This window comes from Pristis pectinata, chromosome 21 (assembly GCF_009764475.1).
Source record: "Pristis pectinata isolate sPriPec2 chromosome 21, sPriPec2.1.pri, whole genome shotgun sequence".
Classification (NCBI taxonomy): domain Eukaryota; kingdom Metazoa; phylum Chordata; class Chondrichthyes; order Rhinopristiformes; family Pristidae; genus Pristis; species Pristis pectinata.
The window spans coordinates 5,687,366-5,707,882 of NC_067425.1; the positions used below are offsets into that span (position 1 = coordinate 5,687,366).

The window sequence follows — 20,517 nt, forward strand, 5'->3', positions numbered from 1 at the left end:
TATGGTTTTAACAACAACATGTTTGTATTGCACCTTTATCATGGAGGGAAAAAATGGAGAAGTGAAGTTTAGGAATGGAATTCCTGAGCTTTACTGCTGAAGCACACTCGCCAATGCCAGAGCAACATTTCCATTGGAGACTAGAACCGGAGAACAGTTAATGTGCAGGATGTGAAGCAGGAATAGGTTTGAGGTGGAGAAAGTTGGATCAGTGGAATTTGTAAACTGCCATCTTACTGGTGACCAAAAGGATTTTTAAGCCCTTAAGTTAACAATATGCCACCTTTATGGTGGACTTTAAATTCAGTTATGTCTATAGTTAGTTGCTGCCCATCTGAGGGGGCATTCTGCCAGTGGTATCCTTGAGTAGGAATAGGAAAATCAGGCATTTTCTCCTGATATGCTTTCTGTAGCTGGTTTTCAGCAAGCTCTTTTCCTTCCTATGTTTGCTTTGCCTGTTGTGCAGAAATGGGTCAGTGTTGACCCTGTGGAGGAGTTGTTCTATGGTTCCCAGTATGACAGGCTCTTCTGCTGCTTTGCAGTGTGGTGGTAGCTTTTGAGAGAGCAATATTTTGATGGAACTTGAAACATGATGGGCACTGGTGAACTGAGCTCAAACTTTGTCTTGAAGCTCAGTAACTTTTGATATTTGAGTGTTATGTTAACAATGACTATAATGAATATTCAAGAGAATTGGTTTTGGTTTATTGTCATTTGTACCAAGATAATGAAAAACTTGTCTTGCATTCTGTTCATACAGATCAATTCATAATAGAATACAGTAAAGAGTCACAGCTACAGAGGAAGTGCAGTGCAGGTAGTGAGATCAGGTAGATTGAGGTCAAGGGTCCATCTTGTATAAGGAAACTGTTCAATAGTCTTGTAACAGAGGGATAGAAGCTGACCTTGAGCCTGGTGGTATGTGCTTTCAGGCTTCTGTATCTTCTGCCTGATGGGAGAGGGGAGAAGAGTGACTCGGGTGGGGATTATACTGGCTGCTTCACTAAGGCAGTGAGAGGTATGGACAGAGTCCATGGGGGGAGGCTGGTTTCTGATGTGCTAGGCTGTGTCCACAAGTCTCTCCAGTTTCTTGCAGTCCCGGGCAGAGCAGTTGCCTTGCCAAGCTGTGGTGCATCCAGATAGGAGGCTCTGTATTTGATATGTGCCATTGATGACAATGCAGGAAGGACCTGGCTGATCTGTCAAAATCAGAACCCAGTTTTTGGGACCTACTCGGATGGCAATGCTGGCATTGTTCTGTTTCTGGATAAGTGACCCAGAGAAGTGGACTAATAAGTTAGAGGTAAATTCACATGGTTATATGGCAGATGAGGAATTTAAATTCACTAGCAGTGTTCAATCCCAGGTTTGTTCATGTCCTTTAGGGAAAATTTCACTAAGGACCTTCACCATGTGGGACATGCCGTCTTCTCATTATTACCTTCAAGGAGGTACAGGAGCCTTACCCACAGTCAATGATTCAAGAAGCTTCTTCCCCCTCCACCATCAGACTTCTGGTCCATATTATTCCTTTTTTTTTGCACTGTTTATTTTGGAACTTATAGTACTTTTGTCTTTGCACTGTACTGCTGCAAAACAACAAATTTCACATCATATAAGATGATAATTCTGATTTGTTCATGTTTACACAGCACCTCACACTTCGAGCAATGACCTGTGAAGTCTCCAAGTTGCTTTGTTCAAGAACAATGAAATGAGCTGTAAAATGCTAGCCTTGTCGGTGATGCCTCAGTCATGAGAATGAGTAATCATAGAAATGGTTTTGCAAGATTATGAAGGGTCCACCTGATGGATTTCTTTCTGTGACCAGTGGTGTTCTGCAAGGATTGCTGCTGAGACCTCCTGTGATATGAATGTATGTGGTCTGATTAGTAAATTTGCAAACCTGAAAGTTGTTGGAGTTGTGGCTAGGGGATGGTTATTGGATGTTACAGCAGGGTATAGATCAGTTGGAAATTTTGGACTGAGAAATGGCAGATGGAGTTTAATTGGGACAAATGTGAAATGTTGCATTTTGAGAGGTCAAATGCGGTAGGAAAATGTACAGTAAATGGCAGGACCCTTGAGCATTGATGTAGGTGGGGATCTTGGGATACAAGTCCATAAGCTCCCTGAAAGTGATGACAAAGTGGATACGGTGGTCAGTAAGGCGTACGGCATACTTGCTGCCTTTGGTTGGGATGCTGAGTTTAATAGTCAAGAAGTCGTGTTGCAGCACTGTATATATACACAGTATGAGGTTTGGAGAGGGTGCAGAAGATATTCACCAGGATGTTGCCTGGATCGGAGCATATTACTATAAGGAGAGGTTGGACAAACTTGGATTGTTTTCTCTGGAGTGTTAGAAGCTGAGGGTGATGTATTTAACAAAATAAGTGTATGTATTTAACAAAAAAAATTGAGGGTAAGATGGGGTAGGGTAAACTTTCCAGTGGGGAAAGTTTAAAGGTGTGCAAGGCAAGTTTTTTTAGTGTTAGGTGCCTGGAACATGCTGTGAGGGGTGGTGGAAGTACAAGAGGCATTTAGACAGATACATAAACAGGCAGGGAATATGTGCAGGCAGATGGGATTAGCTTAGATTCTGCATAGTGTTCAGTGCAGACATAACATGCTGAAGGGCTTGTTCCTGTACTAGACTGTTCTATGTTCTACGTTGACTTAATTCATGACTATTTTCCTACTGAACCTTGTTATTTTGTTAATTTTTGAAAGTGCACTTGGTTATAAGTGATCTCTCTGCTGTTTGTGGGCTGCTTCTGTGGGTGCTATCACAGCATCTTTATTGCAAGTTGTCTTGTTTTGTGCTGAAAATGTGTTGCTGTTAGCCAAACAACTCAGATGTGCAAAGGGATTTAACTTTAATCATTTGATTTACTTATTTTGCCAGTCTTGTCCCCTGACAGAAGATGAGCAATGGGCTATGCAGAAGGTTATGAAGTCAGAGATTTTGGCTGGAGCAGAGGTGAGCTGTGGTTTCCTACTGTGCTATTATTAATTGCTTACTCTTCTTTCCTTGATGGTAATTATTTAATGATTAGTTTCAGGTTAATGTGTGGTGCAAAATAAACCTTTTTAAAGGAAGCTTTTTAATTTGTACTGTTTCATGCAAGTGGTTTAATTGCTGTTCATTTGACTCTGGCTTTTTTTCCAGCTATTGTTTCAAAGACTACCAGTGTCTGTGTCAGTTAAATCCAGAATATTTCTAACACCTCTATAGTATAATGTTCAAATGAACTAATCTACTAATTTCTCATTAAGAAATTGAGTTATGCTACATAGGTGTAGGTTGGGTGGGCAGTTTTTTGTAATACTGATTGGGTTTATTGCCCTTCTGAGTTTGGAGGAAGTCACCTGCCTGTATTTAAATTGTGATGCCTGTATGTAAAGGTGTCCTGTTTTTCCAAATCTCACTTCCATTTGTTTTCTGCAGCTTGACCTCTTTTTCTGGACTAAAAATTGACTTTTTGCAGATCTTTCTCTTTCCTCTTTTACTGGAGTGCACCCACATCTCCCTTTCTGGCAGTGGAATATTGTGTCTCATTTGTGTGTTTTGGATCAGGAACTGAGGAGTTAATCAATCCAGATTTTGGAAATGAATGTCAGGTCTCTTAATATTCAGTGGCAATGACTGCTTCTGAGTACTCCCATATACTCCTTTCATCATGAATCCTCCATCTCAGTGGAAAGATGGGTGAATTAGTGTGTTTTTTCTTCCAGACTGGTTTGCATTTCATAATTAGCTGATAGTACAGGCTTGCTTAGCCAAGAACAGCCAACTGAAGCTCAATGATGGAGAAACTGGTTTTTCTTTTTTAAAAAAAAGACCATGTTTAGCTGGATGTGATATCTGTTAAAATGCAATATGATCAATTTTAAATTTAAAAGATTAATAACAGATTACATAAAGTGCTGTAAAACATTGGTTCAATTGTTTTTTCCCAAAGTATTTTGATTACTTTAACCAAGCATAAATTGTTCTTTGACAGGCACCCTGTGCAGAGCCTCAAACACCACAGCAGTTGGGAGGTAGGTATGTGGATAGAAGTATTTAATAAGCATTCTGTAAACTTTCCTGCCAGATTGTTAAGGATGTTCTTCAAACCCTAACCCCTTCCCCTCCCCTGCCTCAGTCCCAAACTTGGGATATTGAGGATAACTGTGTGTCCCCTATGTAGAACTGTAAATTTCACCATGACTAGGGATCAAACTATGTCTGCGTACTTCAGTCATTCATTTCTAGGGAAGCCAATCCTGATTTCTCCATGACACAATGGTATGTTACCAGGTTGAGTGCCAAGATCTGCAGAGAATATTGGCTTAAAGTATTGGATATTCTTGGCAATGCTTCTGGCAGAAAACATTGGAATAAAAACCACAAATAAAATGGTGAAACATTCTCTCAGAATTTTCATTATCCTTCAATTGTTTCAACAACAGAATTTGGGGAGTAAGTTGGCACATGACCTGATAACTAAAATTCACTTGTGTAGATGTGAAAATCATAAATTTTAATTCTGTATCTAAAGCTGAAATGGTATTGGTTTATTATTGTCACTTGTACCAAGGTACAGTGAAAAACTTGTCTTGCAAACTGATCTTACAGGTCAATTCATTACACAGTGCAGTTTCATCAAGTTAGTACAGAGTGCATTGATGTAGTACAGGTTAAAAAAATACCAGTACAGAGTAAAGTGTCACAGCTACAGAGTGCAGTGCAATAAGGTGCAAGGTCACAACAAGGTAGATTGTGAGGTCATAGTCCATCTCATTGTATAAGGGAACTGTTCAATAGTCTTATCACGGTGGGGTAGAAGCTGTCCTTAAGTCTGGTGGTGCATGCCCTCAGGCATCTGTATCTTCTACCCGATGGAGGAGTAAAGGATGTCCCGGGTGGGTGGGGTCTTTGATTATGCTGGCTGCTTCACCAAGACAACGAGAGGTAAAGACAGTCCAAGGAGGGGAGGCTGGTGTCCGTGAACACTGGGCTGTGTCCACAACTCTCTGCAGCTTCTTGTGGTCTTGGGCAGAGCAGTTGCCATACCAAGCTGTGGTACATCCTGATAGGATGCTTTCTGTGGTGCATCAGTAAAAGTTGGTGAGAGTCAAAGGGGACAAACCAAATTTCGTTAGCCTCCTGAGGAAGCAGAGGTGCTGGTGAGCTTTCTTGGCCATGGCATCCACGTGGTTTGTCCAAAACAGGTTGGTGATGTTCACTCCCAGGAACTTGAAGCTGTCAACCCTCTTGACCTCAGCACCATTGATGTAGACAGGTGTATGTACACTGCCCCCTTTCCTGAAGTCAATGACCAGCTCTTTCGTTTTGTTGACATTGAGGGAAAGGTTGTTGTCATGACACCATTCCACTAAGCTCTCTATCTCCTTCCTGTACTGCGATCCATCACTGTTTGAGATATGGCCTACAACGGCAGTAACGTCTGCAAACTTGTAGATGGAGTTAGAGCAGAATCTGGCTACACAGTCATGAGTGTATAGGGAGTAGAGGGCTGAGGACGCAGCCTTGTGGGGCACCAGTGTTGAGAATAATTGTGCTGGAGGAATTGCTGCCGATCCTCACTGATTTGCAGTCTGTTTGTTAGAAAGTCAAGGATCCAGTTACAGAGGGAGGTGTTGAGTTCTAGGTCTCGGAGTTTGGTGACAAGCTTGCTTGGTATTATTGTATGTTCATATGGAAGCTACAATGGAAATTCTGCATTGACAGTAAAACAGATTTGCTATATGATTTGGAAATCTTGATGGTTCAATGTCTGGCTCACCCAGGTGGTGATGTCCTCCCTTCCCACTTGCTGGGGCCCTGGCTCAGTGACTCCCTTGAAGCTTATCTGGTTCTTTGCAGAATTTGTAATATTGTGTAGTGTCTATTAATTGGCAATGTGTTGTGGTAGCAACAGAAATAACAGCCAAAATTTTTTTTTAAAATGTTTGTCCGGCATCAAAGTCCTGAGCATGCTTCATCTACTCAGTGACTTGTTATTGCAAAATTCCACAGCTATTTTGTAAGTTCCCACACAGCAGAACCAATGCATCTATTGTTTGAGTTTGGAATAGTGATGTGGAAACCAGAGAAATCCTTACTCTTAAGTAAAATAAAAATTCATCTGTACTTTTAAACGATTTAGCAGAGAAAGCAGCAAAAGCAGGAGTCCGTTTTGCATCTTTTGAATGAAGCATTAAGCCCATTTGTTAATCTGTATTGTTCAATGCTCATGTTTCAGGTGAGTTTAAACCTATCACTAAAGAGATGTTCACATCTGTGCCAAAAAATGTAAGGCAGACTGTGAAACTTACCAACTTGAACACACTTTATAAGCAGCTCTTTGACCACTTCATAAAGAACAAAAATAGGTAAGTGCCAATCTTAATGAACTTGGTTGAATTTTACCATTTCCTGGTTAACACTAATAGTGACTTCTTGGTCACAGTTATCCTGAAAGCTTAAAATAGGATGGATAGCTACCTCCATCTTGGGTTTGAATCCTCAAGTTGCTCAGGCAGTGGAACTGGTGAAATGTAGAACCATTTCCAACTGGTATAATACCAGCTGGTATGAGGTTTTCTTAAATTTTAAGAAGAATTAGATTTTGTGGTGATGAATACAGTGAGATTATCTATTGGATTGTTCTCTTACTAATGCCCATCTGACACTGTTGTTTGCTTATACTTTTCCTCCTAGTTTAGTGATTAGTATCAATCTAATTTCTATGCCCTATTCTGCTACCATAGCAGATTACTGCTTCAATTTACTTGCTTGGTAGGACCAGTTTTATAAAATATTTTAAAATTTTAATTTTTACTCATTAAATTTATAGTAATTAAGTATAATGTTTTGAATATGGCATACATGACCCAGCTTAATTTGTGGATTTTCACTTAAATAAAAATTTGCCTTAATATCGTTTGGACTGAAGTCAATTTACCTTAAAATGGCAAAAACAAAAATTAAGTGCAAGACATTCAGCTTAGAATTTGGTTGGTGCATGCCATTCAGAGCATGCAAAAAGATAGAGGACAAATGAGTCTTAATGGCTCAGGACCTGTGGTATGGGGTGCTCTGGTGATCTAGTGGTAAATGAAAGGACTGGTGAAGATTGGGAGGGTTTGGGGCAAGAATCTGTGGGCTGGGTCATGAGTGTTTATTAGTCAGTAGTTGGCAGCTTGGCTTGGGGTGTGGGGGGGGGGTGGTGAAATGATATTCAGGGGTTCAAGGTTGGATGGTGCAAGCATTTTGGGAAGTTGGTGAATAAATTAAGGGAGAGCTGATTTTCACTTGTTATGTATTGGCCAGAAGCAGGTTTTGTGTGCTGTGAAAATCTGCTTCTGCTTGACCAGAGCTCTAGTGCATTAGTGTCGGGTTTATGAAGACCTGACCCAAATCGTATGGTTTTTGTTTTAGTGCCTAATATTTCAGTATTTTTTCTCCTCAGTTGGGTTATATAGCATGCAAACATTCAATTTCTTGGCATTCATCTTTTGGTTACATTGCTAAAATGGATACTAATAATTGTGGCCATTAGTTGTATTTGTAGTCTCTCTTCCCCTTGCTCATTTTCTACTCCCACACTGGCAGAATGTAATGAGTTGAATTATCCATCGGATTCACACACTGATCTGTTCAAATTGATGACATAGCAAAATAAAATCCAGAACTATAAATAGATTTAATAAATAGATAATACATAGTAACATTACCAATTAAAGATTTTTATCTATCTCATTATATTTGGGAGTAAATGCCTCTACAATGCATTTGACCAAATGTATTTAAGTGATAGCTTAAGGATGCAAACCAACTTGAAACCTTAAGTGAAATTCCTGTGGTTTGATGTAGAACGTTTTATGGAATTTTAAACAATATTTGTCTGAAACCCAATAATTTGTGTGTGTAGCTTTACTTTATTTTGAAGGATTGAATGACATCTTAAAGAGAAACTTATGAAGGCACAACTTTTAGTTGATTACTTTCCTGTGCGATATTCTTTCCTGTTTAGTTCTGCGCTGACTGTGATGCAGATGATGAAACTCAACATGAAGATGAATGAAGCAGAGTTAAAAACACTCAAAGCTCTGGAACTCATTCAACTAGACAAAAAAGGACGTGTCTGTCTCTTGCTGCATCATTCCTAGATCTACCAGAGTCTTCCACCAGAGCAGATTTCTACTTGATCTTGTGTAAATTTAAGTGCAGATTTGCAGATGTCTGGACCAGAGAATTGAAAATGTGGTGCAAGAATTTGAGGTGCTTTACTTTTTGAAGTAAAACATTAAGATTTCAGATGCAGTTTCAGTTGTGATCTCTGTGCATTAGGAGCTGGTCTCCAAAGTATGCTGGACTTGACATTTAATACAGAGAATGGGTATGTGGACCTGCTGGTTTCCCAAAGTCCACTTTAGTCAGGCAGCAGAATCATGTGCTTGTGGTTCCTGAAATCTGCATTGAGATGTTTCTTAATGCAAACAGTCATTGAACTTGTGTCTAATTTCCAAGAAAAGGGTTTGTTCCCTTAGTGTTTATCCCCTGCATATCAAATTGAGCAATGCTGACCTACACAGGAGTACAGCTGCCACAAATTAGTAAATGCAGCAGTTTCAATGAGCACTTTGGTAATTTAGATGAATGACAAAATATACAGTAAAACTCATCTGGCATTTGAAAGTTCAGAAAAACTGAATGTTAAGTATCTGGTTCATGCACTCATCCGGTGTGTGGCCAGGAGCTGGAGTTGGGGATATGGTTTTGCAGCAGGAACCAGGGTTTGGAATATTTGTATACTGCTTTTAAACTTGCCAGGCTCACTGGAAAATTTATACTACTGTATAACAGAATATTAGTGCAACCAGTAGTCCAGTAAATCTACTAGTTTGGGACCACCAAAGACCCAACGCTGCTGGGTGGTTGGAGTTTCATTATGTACTGTTAGATTGGCCCCCAGTGAGTTTAAACCATTCCACCAGCTGAATGTGTCCTGAGCTGAAGAGAATGATTGGATAATCTGGTTTTGATAATGTATTGCATGGATATGTGAAGTGTATGAAATGCTTAAACAATTTGTTTTAAGAAAGGATATTTTGTCACTTTGGATGATCTTGTCAACTTTTGATGTTAAATAAAGTGGAATGAGATTATACTAAGGCTTTACTGCGCTTTTATGATTGTTTAAAAATGGCTGCACTGGGAATGGAGCATCCTTTGAGCTTGGCTGCATTGTTTATGTAACTCCAGGGTGGGTGGGTTGGTTGGTGAGGATGGGGAAAGCCCTGCCACTGCATGCCCAGATGCCTTGTATCATTCTCAATGTTAAGATCACATCTTTATTCCAATATGATTGGGGGATGAAACAATTGACTTGGATTTTTGAGGATTTTCTGCCAAATGAAAATGGGAGGGTGCAGTGTGGAGTTGAAATATCCCCTTTATGAAAATGGGAAAAGTTAATTAGGTTCCAGTAAGAAGTACCTCTAAAATTTAAGGTTAATATTTTCGATGTTTAACAGTGATTACCTACTATTAAATTTTGCCCTTATTTCCAGGTAATAAAATCATGCTTTTACTCTATTATAATTGATTCTGATTGCTGTATGGAAGGTTTATATTGGCCTTTGACAGAATGGTATTATGTCAAATTTCCAAATTATTTTTTGGGGAAAATGAGTAGTCCAGTGAAATTTGCCATGTTTCAGTTGCCAAATCCATTATCAGGATAAATTCGAACACATTTTGGAGGAAATAAATTCTCTCTTTTTGAAAGAGCTTTGTGTGTGCCAATAACCAATTAAAAATGAAGCTACACATTTGGTAGTTAACCATACTAACAAGGAAGAAAATGTGCAGCAAGTGAGGATGGTTCAGCCCTTGTGTTCTTCCTTCAGAATAGCTCATTTGTAATTCAACTTCTATCACACCCATTATCCCAAAATCTTAGCTTTTTGATACTCAAAATTTAACTGACCTGGATCTGCATATTTTGAATGTGTCAATATTATCAAAACAGGAATAAAACCATCAAATGGTTTTAAATGCTCTTCCTGGATTTGCCATCGGGGGCAAGTTTCCCTAAGATTCTTTCCATCACTTAAAAGATCCAAAATAGATCAATTTTTGTAAATGGATGAATTTTAACATTGGTAGGGGATAGATGTAAATTTTATTGTATTTATAGTAATATGTGTAACTTATGTTTTGTGGCTAACAAACTTCTGATACTATTCATTTTGTCTTGGACCATGCACCAGCACATTTAAATACAGTGCAGGATAAGATTTATTATGCTTGGAAATCCAGTTTGAGGAAACATTCCATAAGAAGGTTAAGGGCATACAGTCTCCTTGAACTCTGAAGGATGTTGTCTACTTGTTTCCTGTTGTGCTGAGATTTCTCCCCATGGAATTTGACATCCAAGTTCTGGTTTATTCCAAGATAATTACCCTACCAAGAAGAAAAATAAATAAAATGTTGGTGATCCAGTTATCGTCCTTCTCAACATGCTGTCTTTTTCACTGTTTGGGGAATGTGCTCTTGTGTTGAATCCATTGTATGATTTGTGCCAAGGAAACACTTGATTGTCAGTTTGTCATGTTCTTTCTAGTTCACTGGACCAATGTCTATTTGATGTAATATATCAAAAGACTTTACTGTGCATGTTTCCCTCAAAGAAAAGGTGGTTTTGATTGGTGCCTTGTGTTGATGCGGTCATTCCATATAGCAATTACATTGGTGCCTGAGCAGCATTTTGTTTTGTAAAGTGGGAACATCAAATCAAAGTCTGAGGAGCCACATCTGGTGTATAAATTGTAAAGACAGATCTTTTTAAATTGTAACAGTAAGGGTTGTGCTTTAAGTGTAGGAATCTACACTTGTCAAGGCAGTTTCCAAGTAACTGAGTTGGGAAGGTTTGGTCTTACACTGCAAGGTGAATGCAAACACCTTCTAACAATGCCATAAAGTTAAAGAATGGAGATAAAGATTCCATGAGGGCCATACCTGTGAGGCTGGGTCCAGTTTGCTCTCTGGATTGGCTTTTTATTGGAACTCTCCTCACTTGTGCTATCTGCAGGTATAGGAGATGGATAGCAATTGGTAAAGTTGTACATCTTCTAGACTTGTGCACTGTAGCCCTTTTTTTTTCCCTCCCCTCCCATACACCAGATTCACATATGGTGCCATGAACTTGGCTACTGCTGCCCTCCCCTAATGAGTGATCTCTCCCAACAACATTCAGAGGGAAATGGTCATGGGGGATTCCTGCATGCTTTGTACTGTGCCTGGTGGTCACATCCCCCAATGGGCTGTTCACATACATCCTGGCACCATGAATCCTGTCCAATGAATCCATCCTCAGCTCTAGCCTGGTAGTGTGGTTAACCAGTAGCTGCAACTGGATACGTTTCTTGTGTGCATGATACTAGCCTGTGGCAGTCTCTCTCATTTCCCCCATACTTGCACTGTTCAAATGAAAAGTGACTGAACTTTCAATTTAACCTGATGAACTCTAACATCAGCAAATTGTTGGAAGAAAATTCTGCAGCATAGCACATCAGCATTCAGAGAGGGGCAGATTATTCGAGCATGAACAGCAGGTATTGAGGCAAAGTGGTGTCTTGTTGAACTTAATTTTTTGAGATGACAAATTGGCAACTGCCTGCTAACAGGGCATTTGACAAAGTCCTACTTGGCAGATCAATCAAGAATTAATCCATGGGGAAATTGGCAACTTGTGTTCTTAAAGTCTTGGTTTGAGAGATGTTTTGGTCAGTGGGGACTTTAGTAATTAGAGGGCTATATGCAGTGAGGTTTTAAAGGGGTCACCAACAGGATTTTGTACATAATTACTTGGGAAAAGATATGGCTAGGGGTTCTCTTTTATCGAGGGAAGGTTATTTTGAAGTTTGAAGATGCCAAAATTGGCAGTGTGGTTGATTTTGGGGGTTAGGTGGAGGATATTCTAGGCTTCAGGAAATTTATCAATGGACTGATTAGGCAGGCAGCAAAATTACTTCCACAATTTGAACAGAAATGAGGTCATATGTTTGCAGCAGACAAAAGAATGCATGGTAAATGGTAGGGTACTAAGTGAAAAGGAAGTATATATACATAATCTGAAGGCAGAGATGAGTCCATCTCTGGCCGAACATGTTGCCTTCAGTTCTCGTGCTGGGCCTTGCCATTGAGGATGTTTTTGAAGCTTCCATTTCCTTTATGTTTAATACTCCAGCATAATTCATGGCCAGATCTGGTACAATTGCACAAGTTTTGTCATATCTAGTCATTTATTGTGCTGGATGATTGGTTGGCTTTGAGATTGTTTGACTCAGTCTATTACATAGTGTTTAGTACACGTAGTCCTATGTCGAAGCTTCAGTAGGTTGATATCTTTAGATGTGAATGGTGCTGCTCCCTGCATGCCCTTCTGCCAAAACACCCTGAATTCTAGAGGGCCCGTAGGATTGGAAAAACTTAATGTGACTAAAAGGTGTAAAAGACAGAAAGCAAGAAACTCCTCAGCCAATTCGCCTATCTGTTATTAGGAAAATGGTGGAATCCATTAGAGGCAAGAGCAGGAATTTAGAAAATCCTGGGACAATCAAGTGGAGTCCACTTGACTTTTATGAAAAAGGAAATTGTGTTTTGACAAATCTGGTGGAGTTCCATGAGAATGTAAGAAATGGGGAGGGTGGTAGTGGGGATAAAAGGGAATCATTAGTATATTTGGATTTCCAGAAGGCATTTGAGATGCCACAAAGGTTACTGCAAGGGACAGGAGTACACAGGGTTGGACTAAAGAGTTGGGACAAGTTGGTCAGCTGTAATCTTATTGAATAGCAAAGTAGGCTCTTATGTTCTTGTGTACGTGCTGTGAACATAGCAGTAATGGTACAATTGAATGGTTTGCTAGGTCACTTGAGCATCAAGCTATTAGTGCTTCTGGAGTTGCATAAGGCCAGATCACTATTAATGAACCAGGTGCATTTTACAATAATAATTTTCATGTCCATTACCAAGATTACTTATTTTCTGAATTAGTTCAATTTGGATTCCCTGGCTGCTGTGGTGGATCTGAAGTGTTCTCCTGTTTGGGTGTCCAGAATACAAATACTTCCTCTCCTCCAAACTGGGACAGTTTATAGGCAAAAATACAATTTCAATTACCACTGCATGTACTGATGAAAACTACAAACTACTTTATTAGGAGTGGGTGTTGTTTATTTAATGCAAAAAAGATTCTGAAGTTGTGAATAATTAAAAGGATAAAACTAATCACAGAACTTGTCATACAGGATGTCATGCCTAAGTGTGCTTTTCTAAACATTGAAACCTCAGTAAGCTATCCTGTGATCACTCGTGTAGAAATATACCTCCATGTTTTAGAGGCCACTGGTGTTATACAAAGTTTAATGAACAGGTTTATTGCAGATTCAACTTTTTCACTTGCACAGAGGAGCTGGGATCTGGTCTCCAATTATTGTAACAAATTATCTTGCATTCATTATTTTTTTTGCTGATAATATGGGTTAGCTACTAGCAGTGAATTTTTTCCAATTATCCATCATGAAATTGATTTGTATTGACTTTTGTTGCAATTACTATTCATAAAACCAGTATTGCCTCCAGTTGATGAGCTTAACTTTCTTAAAAAAAAGCCCTGATCTTTCTCAAAGCATTTTAATTCTCGAAAGAATCGTTATCCAAACTGAGTCTCTCCAGCTTTGTTTTCCATAGTTCTTACTTGCAACAGCGACTGATGCACTTGTCCCTGATGTTTTGTTTCCTGAGTCTCCTGTGGATTCTCCCTGAGCAGTTGTAGTGTGGTTTTGGTTTCCAGTGTTGCTGTATTTTTGCTTTTGTAACATACTGTCAATGCAGACATTAATACATGATCTTACTGTGAACATTCAATGTGCTGGTTAGCATTTATAGATGTAGCCTACAACAATCTAAATACTAAAGTCTAAGTAATTTTGTAAATAGCATCAATATTCTAGAACTAAATGGCATTAACAATTAGTGTCATTAAAGAAAATGTGCCAATTACTATTGCTCATCAACTCCCTATTCCTCCAGTGCTTAATTTTTAAATAAAATCTCCACATTATTCTTCTGCAGTGTTTTCCAGCCCTGTATTCTATCATCCAGTTTCTACTCTTTAGATTTTATTTACCAACCATCTTTGAGTCTTCATTCAAATGCTTGAGCTCTTGGACTCAAACTTCAAATGCAACATGAGAATCCTGCAGCATCAGTCTTTTAGGGACTTTGCATATCTGATCTTGTGTACAGTTGTAAACTTTACATGTTGAGTTTGGGTGATTGGTGTATTGGATTTTTGTACAATCCTCCAGGCCCAAATCTCAGCAGTGGAGTCTCTAAGATGTTTGATGGGAAAGTAAATTATGTGGAGTGTGAATTGGGCTGCTGCTTTGTGCTGGCACCCAGGATGAATATCATCCCTCTGGAACTGCTCCCACTTTGAAGATGGGGCAGTATTAATGAAAATATTGTGTTCATGCATGTGTCTGTAGTTGCTGCTCTAACCATAAGGCCTCTTCATTGGGTGTATGGTTCTTGATCATTTCTTCCTTTGGCTGATCTGTAGATTCTGTCATTTCTAGAACGCTGTCCAGTGTAGAATGAGCTCTAAGGAAAAGCATAATTTTAAATCAAGTTTGTATATTACTACTGAAATTTATACCTCAGTTCTTGGGAAAATACTGTCAGGATTTTTTTGTAAAATATGATGGATTTAGTGAATGGTAGGAAGTTGGCAAAGTGGCAATCCAAGCATCTAATGGGTTAAATCTGTCAACCATAGATTTTGGGTGGAATAAGTTGGAAAAGTTCCCTCCAGTAATCTTGCATAATTTGATAGTTAAAACATGTCATAAATTCCAGAAGGCTGGCTGGTCAGGGAGTGGTAAATTCATACTTGTAAGGCAATCTTGATGCTTGGATTAAGTCATATGCTGAGTAAAACAGATGGATCTTTTGTCCCAGGATGTTACAAAATGACAATGGGGATCTTGAGACTACATGCAAGTTGTCCCAGTTCTGATATTTCATGTCTCAACTTCATGCAGGTTCAATATTAAAACACATCAATATTGCAAGACGTCCCCAGGTTCTGAATGCCCTGATTTATGGACACCTCTACATTATGAACAAACTCCCATATTATTATTATTAAATCTGCAAATCGAACATGCATTCGTTCCTCTGAAAGGCAGAGCTAGTTTCCTCTCTCCACTTTTAGTAATTGTTCTCATCAGTTTTGTGTACTTTTGATGCTATTCATTACAATACTGTGGAGGTATGGTTACTATGTCGAGAAATTTTTGTGTATTGTCCAACTTGCAGACAATATCAACTTATGTCTGTATTTTTTTAAAATGGACCCATTTGTTCCCAGGGGACAGCCTGTAATCAATGTAATGCTGTGAAAAGTGACCAGCTCACATCTTTGAACAAAGCTGATTGCAAAATCTGAGCCATGCTTTGTAGCAAGGCAAATCCTACAGGGGAATGGGTGTCTGTGCCTTTGGTAAGGTAACCTGGTTTGAAAGATGAAATGATGCAACAGAGATTGAAAGGGGAGTAAATACATCAAAGTTACTTAAAAGGTGGCAAGATAAAATGGTTCTCGTGTCAATGCTGCAAAGGAGTTGAATTCTAATTTGGATGGTTGATTTTCTAACTCTATTCAGAATAAACCACTGGTCAGGAATAAATTGCAGAATGTTAAAAATAGTTAAATCCTTGATCTATTAGTAAATTGGTAATTAAAGTCATAATGATGGCTGTAAAACAAAGGATATTGGCTTGTTTGGTCCTTCTACCTCTCGGTCTCTTCCATGGATTTCTGCAATCTGCACCCACAGTCACTGGGATGGTCCAGTGTTTCTTGGTTGATTTCCTGCAGCCTTTCTGGCAGAATCCTCTCCTCCTCCTGATCTGCCACTAACTTCTGAACAATACTTTCTGCTGATACGTCTTCTGACATCTGTTTTGCTTTCTCCTCTGTAAACAAGTTTCCATGAATATACAATTATGTATTTTTTAAAAAAACATGTCTGGCATATGAAATACTTTAAAGGGACTTCCTGAGAGTTTGTTCCATTGGATGCAACTGCAAACATTGAGATCAAAAATAATTGCTGACAGAATACTTTAAAAGCACTGCAGTTTCCTCAGCATCTGCAATTGGAGCAAGCCTCATTTGTACATCTTTTGTAAGTATTCCCAGCAGGTATGTAGGGGAACTTATAAACCAAGCAGGAGACTGGATGTGCAGAGATGTGGAGGAAAGGCTGGGGTTGAGTATAACTTTTCAAGGAAGACTTTTTTTTATTAAGATGAATGGATTAAGATAGATTGCAATGTAGTACAAGTTCTGGCTCTGACTGTGTTGCACAAAACTGTCAGGAGGAAGAGAACTGTAGCAAATTGAAGATGGAGGTCTCTGTAAAGAAGGGAAACAATTATGATTCTTATCCATGTTTTTGCCACTCCTAGTCTCCTCAATGCTGCTTCTCTCCTGTGGCCATCTCTCCTCCATAAACCAGCTCAGCCAGACTTCGGCAAAGTGTAATAATTTCAAACTGGTGGGAACACTAGAAGATCCCTGATCTTAGCAGGTATCTCAAATCCCTCCCAAACCTGGCCTCTTTCTTAAAACATGTTGAGATTTAAAGTTATCCAATAATCCTCACCACCCCGCCCCGCCCCACCCCCAAATTTTTGTCTAAATTTTACTCGGTTGAAGCACTTTGGGTCGGGGGGGGTGGTTCTTGTCTACATTAAAGGGCCTATATTTAAGTTAAGCTGCAAGTGGTGATGGAAGTTTATCTGTAAGTTTTGCCCTTTGCTTGAAATTTCAGTTGTTGAGGTATACTATCAAATGACTTTGGTAGTTTTCTTGGGGAACCATCTGACAGAATCTACCATCTCCATTTCCTGCTGGGCTTGACTTGTGGTCTGCAGCATTCTTCTGTAATAAACCTTTCTGCAAGAAGGAAGTGATATGGTACTGTCCAACTGAGTGGAATGTTCCATGAAAATATGGCTAGACCCATCAGAAACAGATGGACATGGAGTCACAGAGCACTGCAGCACAGAAACAGGCCCTTCGGCCCATCTAATCCATGCTGGCCTTCTGCCTCGTCCCACCTACCTGGACCATAGCCCTCCATACCTCATCCATGCACCTACCCAAATTTCTCTTGTATGTTGCAAATGAACCTGTATCCACCACTTCTGCTGGCAGCTCATTCCACACACCACCCTCTGAGTGAAGTAGTTCACCTTTCACTCTAAACCTATGACCTATAGTTCTAGTCTGACCCCAAACTGAGGGGGGGAAAAGCCTACATGCATTCACCCTATCTATACCCCTCAATTTTGTATACCTCTAAAAGTTCACCCCTCATTCTCCTGCGTTCCAGGGAATAAAGTCCTAACCTGTTCAACCTTTCCCTATAACTCAAGTGGCACTATTGTATTGCATACCCAGGGCCTCCACACAGCTTGATGCAGTTGTGCAAATGTATTACGACTTGGTGGTAAGGAGGTATCCTCGTGCACAGCTGGAGTCTCAAATGCCACTGCCCCCTGCTGCTGTGGGGATGAGGCCATCAGTCATCTTAAATATGCTTTTGTTAAGGTGGTGTGAAAAAGCATGAAGTAATCTTTGAAGTTCACCCTGTATTACTGTGCAAAACCAGACTCTGCTTTGCAGGTGTACCCCCTACCCTAAATCTATGTCCTCTATAGTTTTATTCACTTCTGATAAACTGCAGCAATCCTTTCCCCCTTACCTCTACCCCTCATTATTCTATATACCTCAATCATGTCCCTCTTAACCTCCTCTGCTCCAGGAAAACAGCCTAGCTTCTCCAATCTCTCATAACTTAAAAAGCTCCATCCTAGGCAATGTCCTGGTGAATCTCCTCTGCATCCTCTCCAGCAAGATCACATCCTATACTACGAGACCAGAGTTGCGCACAGTACTGCAGCTGAGGTCTGACCCATGTTTTATAGAAATGGAGCATAACCTCTCTACCCTTCATGTTCAATGCCCTGACCATCTTGTATGCCTTCCCAGCTGTGCTATCTACCTGCACTGCCACCTTCAAGGATCTTTGGATTTGCAAACCAAGGTCCCTCTGCTCCTCAATACTCCTTGGTACCTTTCCATTCATGGTGTATGTCCTAGCCTCACTAGTGCTCCCAAAATGCATCACCTCATACAGTACTGTATTTATCAGGATTAAACTCCATCTACCATTTCTCAGCCCATTTCACTAACACAATATCACACTAGCCTAAGACGACCTTCCACACTGTCAACAACTCCACCAATCTTTGTATCATCTGTGAACTTATCTGCATCCACATCGAAATCATTCATGTTGACTACAAATGGCAAGGGCCCCAGCACCAGTCTCTGTGGAACACCACTAGTCACAGGCCTCCAATCACTAAAACAACCCTCTATCATCACCCTCTCTTTTCTATGCCCAAGACTCTTTCAGATTTAATTTGCCCTGGTTTCAGGGGCCCTAACCTTTGGGATCAGTCTCCCATGTGGGATCTTGTTAAAGACCTTACTGAAGAAGTCTGTGTAATCTACATCTATTGCACTATCCTCATCAATACACTTTGTTACAGACAAGATCTGCTCTTGACGAAGCCCATGCTGGCGATCTCTGATTAGTCGGTCCCTGCTTACCCAAGTAATCATTAATCCTGTCCTCAGAACTTTTTCCAGTAGCTTCCTTCTGACTGATCTTAGACTCGCTGGTCTGTAATTGCCAGGCTTTCCCCTGCTGCCTTTCTTGAAAATGGAGGAGCATATTTACCATCCTCCAGTCATCTGGTACCTCACTTCTGGCCAGCAAAGATGTAAAAATAAAATCTCAGCCAGAGTCCAAGCAATCTTTCCCTTAGCCTCTCATGGCATAAATCTCATCCAGCCTTGGAGATTTATCCAACTTTAAGACCACTCAGGTTGTGATTATCTCCTCTATCTTTATTCGTCTGTTGATTTAAAAATAACCTGCTCCATTATCTTTGCTAACCTGTTGACACTGTTTATGCACTGCAGAGTATTATTTGTATTAAGTCTTGAATTTGACCAGCTGAGATTTTTCTTTAATAGATTTGTCAATATTCCATTTTACCATTCTTGCTGCAAATATTTGCAGTAGCGTTAAATGCCTTGTGGTGGCAGTCTCAGTCTTTCCATTGGCTGATCTCCCTGATGTGACCTTGTCACCAGAATATCAGTGTAGAGTTGAGAGAATTAGCTTTCAAATGTCAAAGACATGAAATAATTCATTTTTAATGATTCAACAACTCCCCCCCCCCCCCAAAAAACTAGCAATTTATAATGAAAAATTAAAGGGAAAATACCAGACCTGCAAATGTAATGTTAATTTACATCCACCTCTATAAAGAGAGGTAGGGCCAATATGGACTGCTGTACTATTGTGCAGGTTTAGGGGAAGGATAAGCGATCTTAAAGGTGTCCAAAATGAATTAAGGCCTGAGCAAGGGGACAAAAAATATACCTACAACATAGTCTTCAACATAATGGCCACTTTTGCGTGGCTGCATCAAGCTATGCACAAGATCTGAGTATGCAAACACCAAGTGTCACCACGTGCTGTAGTTCAACCTATCTCCAGTGTTGTGGAGGATGAGCTAGCCTCGTTAATGAGGAATATTCCATTCAGTTTGACTGTGTCACACCTCTGTTCGTTGTATTAAAATTTCTGAGGAAAAACACCTTTGACCACAAGTCAATCATATATTGATCCACACGGATTGTTTAGGAGGTCCTGTGGGATGATTCCCTGATTAGATTGTTAAAGCCATTTGGCAGAACATCTCAATGTCAGAACTCTCAGACAAGCACAAAACCTAGCTGACGAGGGCTGCTATCATCATCAGATCTTTCACGCATAGCTGGAGCCATTGCATGTTGTCCTCAAGATGGCTGTAGTGCAGATGAAACAGTTGTGTGGCTTCCTTGTGCTCTTTATGTTTGACAAGAAGGTCTTGAAAGGGATGAAGTGATCTTTGTCAAAGTTCATCCTAAACAGTTGTGTAATATTGGACACTGTGCTCTGTGATTCTACAGACTGCTCTCAGGGACACACTGAGACAAATATCGACTGCTGCCAAAAGATCATCAACTCAGCAAAAGTTGGACTTTAGTTTGCTCGAAATGTGTTGGTCTTCCAGCCTAATTATACCAACAGGCACATTCCAAGATGCAGGGGTATGTGTTGAAGGACACACTGAAGCTCAGTGCAGCTAAGACTCTGTGAGGAAGGACCACAGTCCAAGGTCCTGTTGCCACTGGAGAATGAAAGGTTGGGGCCTGATTAACAGCCCCTTAAATGTCTCATTGATACAAGGTTTAAGGATGAAACACTTGGGATACTGACATATTGCAAATGAATGTATTGAATTGCTTGGCAGAATCA

The 20,517-nt window shown here is 40.0% G+C and overlaps 1 protein-coding gene across 2 annotated transcripts in view; it reads left to right on the plus strand.

The window, feature by feature from the left end:
• ska2 (spindle and kinetochore associated complex subunit 2) overlaps window positions 1-9,164 on the plus strand; it is a 34,339-nt gene extending 25,175 nt beyond the window's left edge. For both annotated transcript variants that reach the window (XM_052035354.1, XM_052035355.1), the window contains 4 exons: window positions 2,909-2,983; window positions 4,008-4,047; window positions 6,255-6,384; window positions 8,028-9,164. In XM_052035354.1, the coding sequence (XP_051891314.1) occupies window positions 2,909-2,983; window positions 4,008-4,047; window positions 6,255-6,384; window positions 8,028-8,163 (381 nt within the window). In that variant the 3' untranslated portion in view covers window positions 8,164-9,164. The remainder of the gene's footprint in view (window positions 1-2,908; window positions 2,984-4,007; window positions 4,048-6,254; window positions 6,385-8,027) is intronic.
• The last annotated feature ends 11,353 nt before the right edge of the window (window positions 9,165-20,517 follow it).